The sequence below is a fragment of the Pseudorasbora parva genome, chromosome 2, assembly GCF_024679245.1.
Source record: "Pseudorasbora parva isolate DD20220531a chromosome 2, ASM2467924v1, whole genome shotgun sequence".
Taxonomy (NCBI): domain Eukaryota; kingdom Metazoa; phylum Chordata; class Actinopteri; order Cypriniformes; family Gobionidae; genus Pseudorasbora; species Pseudorasbora parva.
The window spans coordinates 9,066,474-9,085,427 of NC_090173.1; the positions used below are offsets into that span (position 1 = coordinate 9,066,474).

The 18,954-nt window shown below is 41.4% G+C and overlaps 1 protein-coding gene across 3 annotated transcripts in view; it reads right to left on the bottom strand.

The window, feature by feature from the left end:
* pkn1b (protein kinase N1b) overlaps positions 1-18,954 on the bottom strand; it is an 84,193-nt gene that overhangs the window by 25,927 nt on the left and 39,312 nt on the right. For 2 of the 3 annotated variants that reach the window (XM_067455945.1, XM_067455926.1), the window contains exons 5-12: positions 10,864-11,012; positions 10,575-10,788; positions 7,868-8,050; positions 7,629-7,738; positions 4,174-4,317; positions 2,678-2,753; positions 1,137-1,266; positions 972-1,053 (exon numbers count right to left, since the gene is read on the bottom strand). In XM_067455945.1, coding sequence (XP_067312046.1) covers positions 972-1,053; positions 1,137-1,266; positions 2,678-2,753; positions 4,174-4,317; positions 7,629-7,738; positions 7,868-8,050; positions 10,575-10,788; positions 10,864-11,012 — 1,088 coding nt within the window. The remainder of the gene's footprint in view (positions 1-971; positions 1,054-1,136; positions 1,267-2,677; positions 2,754-4,173; positions 4,318-7,628; positions 7,739-7,867; positions 8,051-10,574; positions 10,789-10,863; positions 11,013-18,954) is intronic. The other variant, XM_067455935.1, reaches the window with a different exon arrangement.

The window sequence follows — 18,954 nt, forward strand, 5'->3', positions numbered from 1 at the left end:
GAATCAGCGAATCGATTCATGATTCGGATCGCGTGTCAATCTGCTTGTTACGTTCTAGGGGTCGGGAGAGGAGGTAACAAGCAAAAAAGCAATACCAAACAAAAGGCGAAGGTGAGAACACACTTTAATCCTCTGTCCCAGAGTGAAGATGGGATGACACCGGATGATAGGTCAAAGCAAGGATTTTATTTACAATAAAATAAAGAGAAGGCATAACAAAGATTAAAGGGGAGCAATGGCTCAGGGGAGAGCAAGGCCTAAAATAACAAACAAAACAGTTCTCTGATTAATTTAGGGAGGGCTTCTAACTAACCGAAAAGCAAAACAAACATTAACTTCCCTCAACTCCATGGCTGTACACAAACAGGGACAAAAGCAGTATTAAAGGAAAAAGGCACTCTCCCCCTACAGCTTCCCTTACAATAGTAACAATAAAATAAAATGGAAGGAGCACAATACTTCTCACTTCGGTTGAAGGTGGGACCAGATCACTGTTCACTTACTAAACTTAGCTAGCCGCTGCTACGTTAGCCACAAGTTCACAAGTGTTTGCTGCTCAAACTGCTGAAATCACGTGACATTGGCGATTTGAATCATGAATCAATCCGCTGATTCATAACCGCTTTAATCTTTAGTTGAGGATTGAAAACAAACGCGGAAGAGAAGACAATGCTGAATAAAGTCGTAGTTTTTGTTATTTTTGGACCCAAATGTATTTTGGACGCTTCAAGAGACTCTGATTAACCCACTGATGTCTCATATGGACTACTGTGATGATGTTTTTATTCCCTTTCTGGACATGGACAGTATAGTGTGCATACACTTGCATACGCTCTCAGACTAAATATAAAATATCTTAAACTGTGAAGATGAACGGAGGTCTTACGGGTGTGGAACAACATTAGGGTGAGGAGTTAATGACTTAATTTTGGGTGAACTAACCCTATAAAGATCCTGTGTTTCTCATTTACCGTGTCAGACGTCTGCGTGTTTGTCCTCGTCACAGACGGAGAAGAGTCGCCGTCCAGCTGGATCTTCTGGATGGAGATCTCGCTGGGGAGAAACAATGGGAGTTGGTCATACTGGTCAGAATGAATACCAGGTGAACAGGTGTGTGTGTATTTGCTGTGCGTTACCTGATGGTGTGTGTGTTGGCGTGGGGTGTGTAGGTGTGTGTGGATGAGCTCATGGGAATGGCGTTCTTCAGCAGACGAACCCACGTCGCCATGTCTACGTTCATCTGTTTAGCGCGAAGGAACGCTTTCCCTGAGTCACAACAAATGGAGAAAAAGTTAAATACCATTTATCATTGGTTGATTGGTTGGTTAACTTTATTGTCCCCCAAGGGGAAATTCAGCTTGGGCACAATTTAGAGTTGCTTCATAAAAAACATCACAAACAACATCACAAATCACCAAAAAAAAAAAGTTTGTTGACAACCAGTGTTGCCACAGTTACTTTGAAAAAGTAATCTGATTACTGATTACTCTTTTAAAAAGTTACTTAAGCCGGGTGCACACTGTGTGATTTTGGCCACGATTTGGCCGTCTGAGACAAATTTAGCAAATCCTAAAAGATTCCTCAAATCCTAGGCTAAAATCTGACGTCTTTGATCGTTAGTTTGACATGTTCACCGGCAGCCGAAATTTGACCTCAGACGAAATTCTGGCAGTGTCAGAAGATTTGGCACACAGTCCTGCAGTGTGACTTCTCCTACGACGACAGTCAAATATCTCCGTTTTTCAAGACAAATTATGACAAAAACGAGAGCTAGAGATTTTGTAGCCAGCATTTCAGTCCCGCGTGTAATGCAACTCACTGTCACCGAACGCGTCATTCATTGATGATATAAAACTCCGGACGAGTTTTCTTGCGCGCGTCCGTTTTTAGCGCGCCTTCACTATCGTGCAGTCTGACATTAATGCCAACTGAGATCTTACAGTGTGACATGGCGATCATGTTCGTACAGTCTGACAAGGGACATTCGCAAAGGATTTTGAAAAATCGCACAGTGTGCAGGAACCATTAGTTACTTTACAGATTACTTTAAAAGTAACTAAGATTACAAGTTACTTTATTAGTTACATTCAGCAGTTTCCGACAACAGCCCTGCCGCCTCAACACAGTTTTTGCCAACACTCACTTTATTGGAAGTGCATTTTTAACAGTAACGTCAACAATCTGACATTTTAAGTTGAAATTAAAAAATATTTCCTGAAAAATACTCTCCCCGAGACGCAAGAAGAAAGCAAAAATATACATAAAAAATTTTACTAAGGAAAATGACTAAAATAGTAACTGACAGTGACTTGGATAAATTACTTTAATCTGATTACTGGTTTGGAGATAGTAATGTGTTAGATTTCTCGTTACTGGAAAACAGTAGTCAGATTAGAGTAACGCGTTACTGGCATCACTTTTGACAACACAGTCCCATGGATTAAAAAGAGCAAGTGCTAAAGTGCTAGTGCGGTCATTACACGTTGCTCCATTGCACTAAAGCTTGTGTAAACTGCATAAACTAAGGTGCTAGTATGCCTAATGTGCATCATATCATATATAATCTCATGCTATTCAGAAAGAGATTTTTGAGGAGTAAAATAGATGAGATTCAGCCCTTGTGTGCAGTGTTTTCTCTCCCAGAATGCACCGCAGGATAAGCTAATGAATGTTTTACCCTGTTGTTTAGAAAACACCTTCCTCTGGCGCTGTAGCCGCGGACCTCGCTCTATCACAGGGTTGATGAACATCACCTGCAACACAAGCCACATTTCCTCTCTATCAAACAATTTGCGCGGAAAAATTGTCCACTAGTAAATGTGTGCTAACAAAACAAGTGATGTTTTATTAACACATTTCGGGAGGAGCACGTCAGATAGTTAAACCTAATTAAAGACGAGTGGAGCACTATAAGCTAATCGACTTAATCAATGATAGGAGGTGTGTATATATATATATACCAGATTTACCTTCTTTCATTGCCTGTTTTTATTTTTACATCCCTCTATCAACCCATCTCCTCACTTTGATTTACTAAACTCTTATTAGATGTCAACGCAATCCATACACTGCAAAAAATGCTCTTCTTACTCAGTAATTTTGTCTTGTTTCCAGTCTAAATATCTAACAATTCTTAAATCAAGATGCATTTACTAGACAAGTAAAACGACATAAGATATTTTTTCTTGTTTTCTTAAAACAAGCAAAATGATCTGCCAATGGGGTGAGAAAAAATTAATAATCTTGTTTCTGATTGAAATCTCGTTTCTTGTTTCCGTCCCAAACAGAAATACGATTATTTTTCTCACTCCATTGGCAGATCATTTTGCCTGTTTTAAGCAAAAACTCACTTCATTTAGACTTCCCCCCCAGAAAACAAGCAAAAATATCTTGTCATTTTACTTATCTAGTAAATTATTCTTGATTTAAAGCTCCACTGTGTGATATTTCCCCCCATCTAGCGGTGTAAAGGTATATGACCATCCAGTGAATAATAGTTTCTGTTCCTCTCAATTCTGATTTCGTTTTAACTCCTACGGTGGCTGATTTAGTCCAAGATTAACATGGCAATCCCCCTCTTCACATTCGACACGGTGCCATCGAGTGTTAAAACGCGAAAGGCGAAGCTTGAATTTATGGGTATGTCCCTCTTTGGCTAATGTACTTTCAAGATGGAGGGGCAACATGGCGACCAGCAGTCGAACCCCTCACCCGTATGTATTTTCAATGGCATATTATAAACTTACGAGAATACTTTATTTCTTGAAAGAAGTAAATATACATTAATGAGCACATATATTTTTAAAAGAACTAAGTGTTTTTGGCTAAGAATAAACTAAAAAAGTTACACAGTGTTGCTTTAAAAATATTTAGATATTTGGACTGGAAATACTAAATAAGAAGAGCTTTTTTTTTGCAGTGTAATACAATATCTCTATCACGGGGGGTACTCTGGGTTCGAGCCAAAAAATTCAGAGCTCTCCCCCGGACAGCACGCCAAATACGCATAATCTTTACTCTATTTAATTTGATGTAAGTGTGTACTCGTGAAATGGGTGTTTCATTGTTTGGGTTGCAAACTGCATTCAGCAAACTTGAAATCACTAGTGAGACGGATGCTAAAACAGCACTGCGTGTGTGTAAAAGAGCGGCACGTTTTTGTGTGCTTCATACCTCGGCCAGCAGCAGTCCCTGCGGTTCCAGCTCCAGCTGTATCTGGTGTCTCCGATTGTCCAGGAAATCCTCCAGCTTCAGATACTTCAGAGCGCAGAGCGAGCGATAGTCCCTCCAGTACACCGCGATCTCCATCTCTCTGGACTGAACACAGAGCATTAGGCCAATACTTCAGTGTGTGCTTAAAGGATTAGTTCACTTTTAAATAAACGTTTGCTGATGATTTACTCACCCCCGTGTCATCCAAGATGTCAGTGTCTTTCTTTCTTCAGTCGAAAAGAAATGAAGGTTTTTGATGAAAACATTCCAGGATTTTTCTCCTTATAATGGATTTCAATGGGCCTCAAACGGCTCAAGGTCCAAATGACAGTTTCAGTGCAGCTTCAAAGGGCTTTAAACGACACCAGACGATGAATTACGGTCTTATCTAGCCAAACGATCCGTCATTTAAACACAAAACTAAAAAGTTTAAGTTTTATAAGCACAAATGCTCGCCTTGCTCTGTTCTGTGACGTCACATAATACGCAATTACGCTGAAAAGGTCACGCTTGGCGTAGGCGGACGTACCCAGTCAGTGTTTGCAAGTGTTCATAAAAACATTTTAAACGATAAACTGACACAAAGACATGTGAACATGTGTGTATGCTCCTCCTTATGAACACTTACGACTCGGTACCTCCGCCTACGTCAAGCGTGACCTTTTCAGTGTAACTGTGTATTACGTGTCGCCACAGAACTGAGCAAGGCGAGCATTTGTGCTTATAAAACTTCAACTTTTGTATTATTTTGTTTGAATGAGCGATCGTTTGGCTAGATAAGAGCCTAATTCATCATCTGGTGTCGTTTAAAGCTGCACTAAAAATGTCATTTGGACCTTGAGCCGTTTGAGGCCCATTGAAATCCATTATATGGAGAAAAATCCTGGAGTATTTTCATTAAAAACGTCATTTGAAGACTGAAGAGAGAAAGACATGGACATCTTGGATGACATGGGGGTGAGTAAATTAGCAGTAAAAGTTTATTTAGGCAAGGCAAGGCAAGGCAATATACACTTCAATGAAATCAACTGGTGTGACGTCATTTCGAACAAAATCAAGCCAAACCGACTTGCATTTGGACTGTTTTCGGGAGTCCAAAACAGGTCAAAGCGACGCTTCTTCAAGCTAACATTAGTCTGTGTGTTAAAGGCGGGCGTGGCTTATTTGACATTATTACACGGCTCTGTGAAATACTTGATTCTGATTGGTCAATCGCACATTCCAGCGGTATGTTATTTCCAGATAACACCCGCTCATCCGGGTACTACGAGTTATCTTGACCGGCACTACTTCTGTGCTTAACGCTGGCGCCATCTTGTGGCTTAAACAGCCGTGGGTTACAATGGAAGACTTCAAGGCGGGTTTCCTTTATAACGTTTTAAATATGGATATTTTTCTTACACAAACGCATCGATTCGAATCAGAAGGCTCTATTAACCCATCGGAGTCGTGTGGAGCACGTTATTTGACGGACAGCTGCATTTTTTATGGACTTCAAACACAACTACAACTACTGCTGGGATTAACGTTAGCCTGGACTTTTTAAATATAACTCTGATTGTATTTGTCTGACAGAAGAATGTCATAAACACCTATAATGACCTGAGGGTGAGTAAATCATAGGCTTGGTTTCATTTTTGGGTGAACTAACCCTTTCAGCATTCATTTTCAACATTTAGCAGCGATAGATAAAGGCTTAAAGCAGGTTGGAACTGTTTTCCTTTGCGGAAGCTTTGTGTAAGAGCTAATAAAATATTTAATCTCAAGACAATATTTTGTGTCTAATAATTATTTATTTGAGACTAGTAGCCGTGTAATAAGCGGGCACTTTATTACAAAATAAAGTCTTTGTTACACGTCTTTGTTACACGGCCTCCGCTTCGCGTCGGGGTCCTGATCACTCTGTCGGGGTTTATTCTATAAACGATAACAACCGGCTGGGTGGACATTATCCCTTACTTGAAGTATTTTAATTTCTTCTGTCTGTAAAGTTCAGATGTCCACGACTAATGCTGCCTTCACGTGCTATCGGAAATCTCCTACTTCACACTTCAGCTTTGCAATTACGGGTTTGTCGCTTTATCTAGATTCTGGAATTTAGGTCAAAAACATGTTTTTTCCGCTTCGTATGAAATAGTATGCTTTAAAATTATCATTCGTATGTAAATAAACACTACTCCAATGATAAGACTAAACTAAAGTAAAGGAAAACACTAATATAAGCCGCATCCCAATTCAGAGGCTGCATCCTTCGAAGGGCAATTGTGTCACCGCTGCGCATTGAAGGCTGTCCCAATCCGAAGGCTCCTTTAAATGCATTATTGGTTCCCCGTGAAATGAAGGATTTAATAGCTGGATCCTTTGTGACCTTGCCAGCCCCACCTTGCTTTTAAACACTTTCGTAATGAGCCGTTGTCCAGATAGGAGAGATGAGTCCATATATAGCTTCTCAGTAGTTTATTTGCACTGAATGAATGTAGATAAAGCAAAAAGTTGAGCCATAGCTTTACAGCTAACAATCACACGCACAGACACACGGTCACAACTACTGAACTAGGAAAGCTCGTCTCCACAAGGAATACAAAAATAAATAAAAAATTCTCACAGTTGCAGGTTTTATCTCACAATTTAAGGGCGACTTTATAAGTTGCATTTGCTATTTTATGTTTCAGAATACTGAATCAGTCACAACTGCGGGATATAAACCAGCAAATTTGAGGAAAAAAGTCACAATTCTTTCGGACTGATTTAGTGTGTGTGTGTGTGGGCTTGTTTTTGTGACATATGAGGACACAAATGTGTATAATGCCATGGGTCTGACACAGGTATTACAGGAGAGGGTGAAATATGAGGACATTACCCATATCCCAACTTTACAAAAGGCTTATAAATCACACAGGAGGAGTTTTTATGAGAAAGGAAAAATGCAGAATGTTTCCTGGGATGGGTGGGTTTAGGGGCAGTGTGTGTGTGTGTGTGTGTGTGTGTGTGTGTGTGTGTGTGTGTGTGTGTGTGTGTGTGTGTGTGTGTGATGGGTACACTCTAAAAAATGCTGGGTTGTTTTAACCTAATGTTGGGTCAAATATGGACTAACCCAGTTATTGGGTTGTTTTAATCCTGCGGTTGGGTTAAATATTTGCTTAAGACAACCCAATCGCTAGGTAAAAACAACCCAATTGCTGGGTAGTCCATATTTGACCCAACATTGGGTTGTTTTTACCCAGAATTTTTTAGAGTGTAGGTTTAGGGGCAGGGGGATAGAAAATACGGTTTGTACAGTATAAAACCATTACGCCTATGGAATGTCCCCACATTTCACAAAAACAAACGTGTGTGTGTGTGTGTGTGTGTGTGTGTGTTAGAGAGTGTGAGAGAGAGAGTGTGTGTGTGTGTGTGTGTGTGTGTGTGTGACTCACTCTCTCCAGCTCCAGAGTGAAGCTCTGATTCCACGTCTGTTCACCGACACTTTTCCAGCAGGTCTGGCCCACCACACAGTTCTCCAGCTTCAACACAGCGCTCACCTCCGCTGCAAACACAAGCGCACATCAGACCGACATGCAGAGTCAATAATAAAAAAAAAAAATTCACTCCCCCAAAAGTCAAAGTAAAATAACCCTGACCCCAAGAACAGAGCTGGTTAAAGGAATAAACTCACAGGACAGATCTTCCCCCTTGCTGGGGATCTTGAGGCTGAAGCTGCTGGTCCTGCTGCTCAGAGTGAGTTTAAATGGCCGCCCGTCTCCTGGACTGTGTGGCAGGGCGAGTGGAGAGGTGCGGCTTCGCCCCGGCACGACCTCCAGCAGCCCCACACACCCCAGCAGACGCACCTGCAGCGTACCTGAGCGGGACGCACACAACAACACTCCCACTTCAAAACCTCAAAAACACATTCACAGTCACACTTCAGCCAAAATCAAAAAATAAATCAATAAATGAAACCTATTTTAGGACCATTAGGAGCCTGTTTCATTGTGAGATTTTATCCCTAATTCTCCAGCCGAACTCAGCCCCGCCCACAACATTTCTTTAGAGTGCACCTCCCATGGCAGAGACCATGGTTTGAGTCCTGCTCGGAATGAGTCGAAATGTGGTGCCGTGACCCGGGTGGTAGTGTAACGAAGACTAATAAAAGGCATGTTAACCTCACTCCTCTGGTTTCAAGTGGCAAGCTAGACGCTGCAGTCTTTAGCATCCTTGTTAGTGTGCCCGCCTCCCACGCTTCAGACCACGGTTCAAATCCCGCTCAGATCTATTAGTAGCCTGGATGCCATCTGAACTTAGCCCCGCCCACAAAATGTTTAGGTCGGGCGGTTCGGTCTGGCCTCGATCCATAGAGGAGAAATTATGAACAGAAACTGACCAATGAAATCATCAGGGGAGGCTTTAGCCGATGACGGACAGATGATCAGCAGTAAAGTAATCATCACGTCATCAAAGGGGCTTGGGTTATATTTGTTCAAATCCTAAACGGAGAGCTTGTTTGTATCTGCATCCCCTTCACTATTTCTCTCAGAAATGATGATCATGTTGGGTAAGTACTCTGTGTATCATTAAATTATTACATTTTTTTTACAACACCGGCAAAGATCGTTTATTCCAGTGCGTGCAGAGAGGGTTGCCAAGTTTTTACAACAAAACCCGCCAACTACTAGCCCTAAACAAGCCCAATAGCTTCTCTGGGGGTTCTCCGGGAAAAAATGGTGTTTGGGGGTAAAATGTGTGTTATTTGGCAAGGATGCTGCTAAAATTCGCACTCATGGGTCTATATATCACATAATAGTCGCTTCAACCCGTGGACATAGAAAACAACCCACGGGAAAAACCGCAGACTTGGCATCACAGTGCATTTGAGCTCTGTTGACGTTTCACAACTTACGTTATGTGTCGCTCCGTTGCTCTGATTGGTTGTCGGTCTGACCAATTGAGGTCTTACTTGGTTCAGTTGAAACGCCCCATAATCACAGCCCAATGGAGCAGCAGACTCATATTCTGACTAGAGCTGAGTATGACCACGTCAGGCTACTAATTCTCATTTCCATTATAACATTTGTCTTCTCTTCTGTGTTTGTTTTCAATCGTGAATTATTCATATTAATAAATCATTATGATTCGGATCGCGTGTCAAACTGCTGAAATCACGTGACATTGGCGATCTGAATCATTGATTGATTCACTGATTAATGACCGTTTGAATCTTTATTTGAGGATTGAAAACAAACGCGGACAATGCTGAATAAAGTCGTAGTTTTTGTTATTTTTGGACCCAAATGTATTTCTGACGCTTCAAGAGACTCTAATTAACCCACTGATGTCTCATATGGACTACTGTGATGATGTTTTTATTCCCTTTCTGGACATGGACAGTATAGTGTGCATACACTTGCATACGCTCTCAGACTAAATATTAAATATCTTAAACTGTGTGTGAAGATGAACGGAGGTCTTACGGGTGTGGAACGACATTAGAGTGAGGAGTTAATGACAGACATTTCATTTTTTGGGTGAATTAACCCTTTAATGCGGAGACGTTCAGGAACATTTTCAGACTCACAGCTTAATTTAAAGGAAATTCTCATTCATATCAGTGAATATTTGAGCGGATCTTGTAACAAACAGAACAATATGACCCTCAATATTTCAATCTCAAATACTGAGTAATTGTAGCCATAAACATATTCTTCTTAGTTATTTATGGGTGCTAGTCATACTGGATATACAGCGTACAAATGTTTTTGTAGAAGCTTCGGCTGGATCTTAATGTTTTGAATCGATTAATCACATCTAATAAGTTTTTACATAATGTGTAAATTATATATATGTGTGTGTGTGTGTGTGTGTGTGTGTGTGTGTGTGTGTGTGTGTGTGTGTGTGTGTGTCCATACACACCTATATACTCTGTGTGTTTACTGTATCCGTGTGTGTGTATGTATATATACACAAACACGTACACGTACACACACACACACACACACACACACACACACACACACACACACACACACATACATTATGTATAAAACTAATGTTAAATGTGATCAATTGTGATTATTTGATTTTTCCCCCCTTTTTGTGCTATTGAATCGATTAATCGCAATTAATCGCATCTAACAAGTTTTTACATTTTATGTATGTATATATATACTCTTAATATATATAAATACTCTTTGTGTTTACTGTATAGATGTGTGTGTGTCATAGTTTTTGTTATTTTGGAACCTTTTCTTCTAAGAGTGTATATATATATAGACACACAAATACACATACACTCTTTTTTTTTAATTCAATTTTATAAATGATATAATGTCATTTTTTCTCATGTAATTATTCATGTTCTTGACATCTATCTCTAGTTTGTGACGTACCGGTGAGGGGCGAGGGTTTGCAGAGGGTGCTGTACTGATTGTGGACGTAGGGGGCGCTGTGGCGGGAGCTGAAGGCCGAGGACGAGGCCAGAACTAACTCCTCTTTAATCAGACACGCTTTCGGGTGTTCCTCCGGGAGATCCACCAAACGCTGCTCCAACGACACCCGCAGGAGATCCAACCGCTGGGACGCTTCACTCAGACGACTCTGAGCCTGCAGACACACACACACACTTAGCAAACCCACCGCAAGCAGATGTTTTATGACGTGCGTGTGTGTTTCTCAGACCTCAGCTATGGCTTTCTTGTCTTGTGCTTTTCCCGCTCCCAGAAGTCTCAGCATGTTTTTGGCGCCCTCGGCCATGGCATGCTCCACTCGGTAATGATGCCAAAGCTCCTCGATACGCAGCTCCATCCCGCACAGATCCGGCTTACCTGCTGAGGCACACACACACATAGGTTAGATCCTTCTGGGCATGCTATACATAGACAAACACACACACGTTTGTTTTTGTGACATATAGGGACATTCCATTGGCGTAATGGTTTTTATACTGTACAAACCGTATTTTCTATCCCCCTACACTGCCCCTGCCCCTAAACCTACCCATCACAGGAAACATTCTGCATTTTTACTTTTTCAAAAAAACATAATTTAGTATGTTTTTAAGGCCATTTGAATTATGAGGACATTTGATATGTCCTCATAAACCACATTTATAGGGTAATACCAGTGTAATACCTATGTAGTTATACAAATTTGTGTCCTCATAAACCACATAAACAGGCTCTCACACACACACACACACACACACACACACACACACACACACACACACACACACACACACACACACACACACACACAATTTACAAGACCTCCATCTCTGAGTGAAATGTGTTTGACTGTAATCAGGAGTGTTTAACACTTGTAACACTTGAAGACACAATCACCTCAGAAGACACAAAAGAGTGAACATGAACTAAAACTGTGGTAAAAATTAACATTCACATCATTTTAAAATATAATAAACATTAAAGAAGCAAGCAAGCATCAAACCAACTGCAAAAATGAGTAAAGACACTTAGAGACTTGGAGAGATTTTAAGCAAAAAGTTTGAAAACCCACATAAACACATTTTTCATGCTTTGTTCAATTATAGCACCACCAAGTGACACAATCCCGCCAACTATTTGAAGTGTGCCCAGAGTTTTGGTGATAATACAGACATTTGTATTCCTGAGCATACCAAAAAACAAAGCGCCACTTTGATTACATTTTTTTGCCACTTAATATCAAAATTTGGATATTTGGCATTAGCATAGCAGCATAGCAATTAGCACTAGTAGTCAATCCGCTATGATTCTGATTTTCCAACAGTGGTTTCGTCTCGATCGGTCTAACGGTTTCAAAGGAATTTGCAAACGTTTTTTAACCGCTAAATCGCACCCTAGCACTAACCATAAGGTGAAACCTAGCATGTTTGGTATCACTGGACTCGGCAAGGAATCTAAGGAGATCCGCAACCAATGCTGCGCAATGATATGTTCATGCGTTCATAAAATACAGCATTTTACTACAAAACTCAAGATGGCAATGCCGAAAATGGCCGAAATATCATTGGACCGAATCTAACGAGACCACTTATATGATTTTTAGGCAAACTGTTCAGAATTTATAAGCAAAAAAAGCAATTTTTCAAATCTCCACATCAGTAGGTGGCGCTGTGCCGAAATGCAGCATGTTGCCTCAGGTCATGCGTGTGATGATCTGTACCAAGTTTGATCAGAATATGATAAATCATTACGGAGATACAGCCTTACGTTTATTTTAAAGTTATTTCTAGAGCACATTTAAAAACGGTCATTGGCCGACCAAAGTGCCGTACGCATAAAACACAGCAAATGAAATATTCTCGCAAGCGCTACATAAAATGTGTTTGCACGTTATTCAAAAAATGATCAATCGACTTGAACATTACATTACATTTTCGTGAAATTCGGATAAACCGCCTAGGAGGAGTTCGAGAAAGTAGTTTTTTTGGCAGGAAATTTTGAATTTTTCTTTATTATAAAATTAAATCGAATCATCTTTAGCCACGTAATCAAATGAAAGAATTTTGTTTCTATCCCTTACGGTTCAAAAGTTATTAGCATAAATATGAGCAAAACTTTCAACTGGCACAAGAGGGATTGTTTTAGAGACAGTGCACTATATAGGGGATATGGAACGATTCAGTGCACTATATAGGGGATAGGGAACGACTCAGTGCACTATATAGGGGATAGGGAACGATTCAGTGCATATATAGGGGATAGGGAACGATTCAGTGCACTATATAGGGATAGGGAACGACTCAGTGCACTATATAGGGATAGGGAACGACTCAGTGCACTATATAGGGATAGGGAACGACTCAGTGCACTATATAGGGATAGGGAACGATTCAGTGCACTATATAGGGATAGGGAACGACTCAGTGCACTATATAGGGATAGGGAACGACTCAGTGCATATATAGGGGATAGGGAACAATTCAGTGCACTATATAGGGGATAGAGAACGACTCAGTGCATATATAGGGGATAGGGAACGATTCAGTGCACTATATAGGGGATAGGGAACGACTCAGTGCACTATATAGGGGATAGGGAACGATTCAGTGCATATATAGGGGATAGGGAACGATTCAGTGCACTATATAGGGATAGGGAACGACTCAGTGCACTATATAGGGATAGGGAACGACTCAGTGCACTATATAGGGATAGGGAACGACTCAGTGCACTATATAGGGATAGGGAACGATTCAGTGCACTATATAGGGATAGGGAACGACTCAGTGCACTATATAGGGATAGGGAACGACTCAGTGCATATATAGGGGATAGGGAACGATTCAGTGCACTATATAGGGGATAGGGAACGACTCAGTGCACTATATAGGGATAGGGAACGACTCAGTGCACTATATAGGGGATAGGGAACGATTCAGTGCATATATAGGGGATAGGGAACGATTCAGTGCACTATATAGGGATAGGGAATGACTCAGTGCACTATATAGGGATAGGGAACGACTCAGTGCATATATAGGGGATAGGGAACGATTCAGTGCACTATATAGGGGATAGGGAACGACTCAGTGCATATATAGGGGATTGGGAACGATTCAGTGCACTATATAGGGGATTGGGAACGACTCAGTGCACTATATAGGGATAGGGAACGACTCAGTACACTATATAGGGATATGGAACGACTCAGTACACTATATAGGGATAGGGAACGACTCAGTGCACTATATAGGGATAGGGAACATTTCAGTGCACTATATAGGGGATAGGAAACGACTCAGTACACTATATAGGGATAGGGAACGACTCAGTGCACTATATAGGGGATAGGAAACGGCTCAGTGCACTATATAGGGATAGGGAACGACTCAGTGCACTATATAGGGATAGGGAACGACTCAGTGCACTATATAGGGGATAGGGAACGATTCAGTGCACTATATAGGGGATAGGAAATGACTCAGTACACTATATAGGGATAGGGAACGACTCAGTGCACTATATAGGGATAGGGAACGACTCAGTACACTATATAGGGATAGGGAACGACTCAGTGCACTATATAGGGGATAGGGAACGACTCAGTGCACTATATAGGGATAGGGAACGACTCAGTAAACTATATAGGGATAGGGAATGACTCAGTACACTATATAGGGATAGGGAACGACTCAGTGCACTATATAGGGGATAGGGAACGATTCAGTGCACTATATAGAGATAGGGAACGACTCAGTGCACTATATAGGGATAGGGAACGATTCAGTGCACTATATATGTGATAGGGAACGACTCAGTGCACTATATAGGGATAGGAAACGACTCAGTGCACTATATAGGGATAGGGAACAACTCAGTGCACTATATAGGGATAGGGAATGACTCAGCGCACTATATAGAGGATAGGGAACGACTCAGTGCACTATATAGGGATAGGGAACGACTCAGTGCACTATATAGGGGATAGGGAACGATTCAGTGCACTATATAGGGGATAGGGAACAATTAGAAAAAAAGTTATTAGCATAAATATGAGCGAAACTTTCTACTGGCGCAAGAGGGATTGCTTTAGAAACAAGAAAATTGGTGTGGTTTATGTTGGGCCAGTCTTCTATCTGTGTGCCAAATTTTATAACTTGACCGCAAGTGGTTCTCTAGACTGCCATAGACTCCATTAGTGGAAGAATAGTAATAAAAAGAACAGCAACACTTAATTTAGGTGCTTGCTTGGCTCCTAAAAAGACTAATAAAAACAACAAAAATTACAATAAATCCACTCAAACCCATACTCAAATTTAAACTAAAATGAAAACAAACGTTAAAGAAAGTGTATGTAAGACTGTGGCCAAAACTGGCACTGCAATCCCTTTCAGATGCCTGTAGAGCGGTGTATCCCCCTCCCCCTTCCCCTGACTCGAGGTTGCCAGAATGGCAGCAGGATCCGCAGGAACGTTTGCAGATCTGCAGCTGTGCTAACTAGAGCAGATCTGGCAACCCGGATGCCCAAACACTACTGACTTTGTGATTGGTCGATAGGTGGAGGGCGGAGCTTCAGGCCAAAACACAACATGACATCATCAAAATCAGCTGAGGGCGGCAACGACAACTTTATAATGACAATACCCTGGCCGGACTACTGTTGTCAGTGATATAAGTATTAGAAAAGAACATGACTTCTTAATGTCTAGTGACATATCAGGGCCATTTTATGATACATTGAAATCCATTTCTTACATAAAGAGAAAAATGTAAAAGTGTAACTGGAGCTCCTGCTAATGGAGAGACTCGTCCTTAAAGCCTCTGTCAGGACGTCAGACGGCGTTCCCCGAGCGTCCCGTGAAGCTCAGTGATGGCCGCGGGCGGAGTGGTATTAATAAATCTATTCTTAAACAGCCGTCCGGCCTCAGGACACACGAGACATCCGCGCCGAAACACACCATTAGAGTCCATTAGAGCCGCAGCTTCAGCTCGCCGTCCATTTCCTCCCTCCCCAAACCCTCTGCAGCTCTCATCTCTCCGATTACCCCTTCCTCATGTCTTTCTTTAAATCTGCCTCCTTCGCTCTCTGTCAGTTTAACTGCATTCAGGTACAGTTTTATTAAAGGACCTCCAAAAGTTCAATTCTGTCGTCACATACTCCTCCTGATGTCGTTCCAAACACATGTGCTGTTATTTTTCAGTTTTTCTCAGTCGCTTTGGTGCATTTCTCAGATCAGAACTGAAATTCTCAAAACTACCTGTTCAGTTCTCACATCATTGTGTTACTTGTGCACATCAAAAAAGCAGTTTCTCATTTCTTTGAACAAGTTGCAAATGCTTTGGTACATCCATGCCAATGATTATGGACAATTCTCTGTTGTTTCCTACATTATCAGTTGCTTCTGTCATGTTGATCAAAATGTATTATAATGGGTCTCTGTTGAATAGTCTCAGCCCCACAACATTTAGGGCCCTATCTTGCAACCAGCGCAATTGACTTTGTACACCGACGCCGCATGTGTCGTTCCTATTTTGCACCCGCGCAAAGCGCGCTTTTCCCTCCACAGAAGCACGTCGCTAAACTAGTGAATGAACTTGCGCTCAGTGGGCGGTTCAGCGCAAAAAAGGAGGCGTGTTCCGGCGCAAACAATCCCTGGGGCTATTTTCCTGTTCCATTAAACAATTGCGCCACTGACCAGAAAAAACCTAGTCTAAAGTCAGCGGCGCGTTGCGCGTTGTTCATTATGCTATTTTAAGGGCGCATGCTTGACCATAATGTATAGCGTGCACAACGCGCATACACTTTGCTCATGTAATCTACACAGATGCAACAGTTATTTTTGCAAATCATAAATTGTTACACTAAAAAAATATTAACACATGAGATGACAGAAATCATTGTGGTGTGCTGGCGTCAGGTCCTGAGTAGAGGCAGATCCACCTCCCATTACACGGCGTGCCTGATTGATGGTGGACTTTCCCCGTCTTCTGATGTCATTGTAGCGCTTGCGGCACTGGTGCGACGTCCTGGGGATGCCAGCTGATGAAACAATTGTGGCTATTTCCTCCCACGCCTGTTTAACCGACGCTATTTTGGGTGGGTTTCTCCCATCCCCAAACAACACAACTTCTCTGTCTTTCACTGCTCTTACAAGAACATCAGTCTCCTCGGCTGTTAACCGCTCCTGGCGTGCGCCTGGTAAATACGCCATAATAATAGCGATCCATAAGGGAACTTGCGCAGCTGCTCTTAAAGGGAATGTTGGATGACGCTCTGATTGGTTTATTCACGTTACGCCCAAACCACACCTATTAATAATGAAGCTACTTCAGACCAACCCATTTTAGATTTGCGCCGGGTGCCAGAGCCATTTATCCCGCCGGGAAAACGACAACAGCGCCGAGACCCGCCCACAAAGTTACTTGCGCTTTGACACTTGCGTTTCAGATCGTTAAAATAGGGCCCTTAGGCACAAGCTCATAGCATAAGTCTTTACATGCAAAATGGTTGAACAAGTTATCATAATATCCCATATTTCTTTACTTTCTATATTTCCATTGGATTTTTTTCTAAATCTGTCCTGAATTGGTAAATTGCTCCCAAGTGAATATTGACTTTCTCTAACGAAGGTGCTTCTCATGGAACATCAACTAGCAGATATATATATATACATTTCTACAGCACCGCATGTACAGTTTTTCCTATGTTCACATTTCTTCTTTAGTTTTTGTGTGTGTGTGTGTGTGTGTGTGTGTGTGTGTGTGTGTGTGTGTGTGTGTGTGTGTGTGTGTGTGTGTGTGTGTGTGTGTGTGTGTGTGCTATTCAGTGCTGTCTTTTCATTTCTTTATCTCAATGACATGTTCTGTCAATAAAATACAGGACAAACAGTAAGAGTGTAAATTGAATCTTTTCCATTCTATTGCAATTACACTCACACACACACTAAGATGTAACTTACAATCGACAATAATCGTCATCAAATCTCTAGCCGTAGTTTCCATCAGAACATCCCTCCAGAGTAAACAGTTATATTGACAACATGACTAAACAATTTGACTGTCTTATCCATACACAATGACACAGACAGACAGATAGATAGATAGACAGACAGACACAGACAGACAGATAGATAGATAGATAGATAGATAGACAGACAGACAGACAGACAGACAGACAGACAGACAGACAGACAGATAGATAGACAGACACAGACAGACAGACAGACAGACAGATAGACAGACAGACAGATAGATATACAGACAGACAGACAGATATACAGACAGACAGACCGAGAGACAGACAAACAGATAGACAGACAGAAAGACAGACAGACATACAGAGAGACAGACAGACAGACAGACAGATAGACAGACAGATAGATATACAGACAGACAGACAGTTATACAGACAGACAGATAGACAGACAGATATACAGATAGACAGACAGACACAGACAGACAGACAGACAGACAGACACAGACAGACAGACAGATAGACAGACACAGACAGACAGACAGACAGACAGACCGAGAGACAGACAAACAGATAGACAGACAGACAGATAGACAGACAGATAGACAGATAGACAGACAGATAGATAGACAGACAGACAGACAGACAGTTATACAGACAGACAGACAGATATACAGACTGACAGATATACAGACAGACAGATATACAGACAGACAGACAGATATACAGACAGACAGATATACAGACAGACAGATAGATAGACAGACAAATATACAGACAGACAGACAGACAGCTATACAGACAGACAGACAGACAGATATACAGACAGACAGATAGACAGACAGATATACAGACAGACAGATATACAGACAGACAGATAGACAGACAGATATACAGACAGACAGATATACAGACAGACAGATATACAGACAGACAGATATACAGACAGACAGATATACAGACAGACAGATAGACAGACAGATATACAGACAGACAGATATACAGACAGACAGATATACAGACAGACAGACAGACAGATATACAGACAGACAGATATACAGACAGACAGATAGATAGACAGACAAATATACAGACAGACAGACAGACAGATATACAGACAGACAGACAGACAGACAGACAGACAGACAGACAGACAGACAGATATACAGACAGACAGATAGACAGACAGATATACAGACAGACAGATATACAGACAGACAGACATACAGATAGACAGACAGATAGACAGACAGATATACAGACAGACAGACAGACAGACAGACAGATATACAGACAGACAGACAGACAGATAGACAGACAGACAGATAGATAGACAGACAGACAGATATA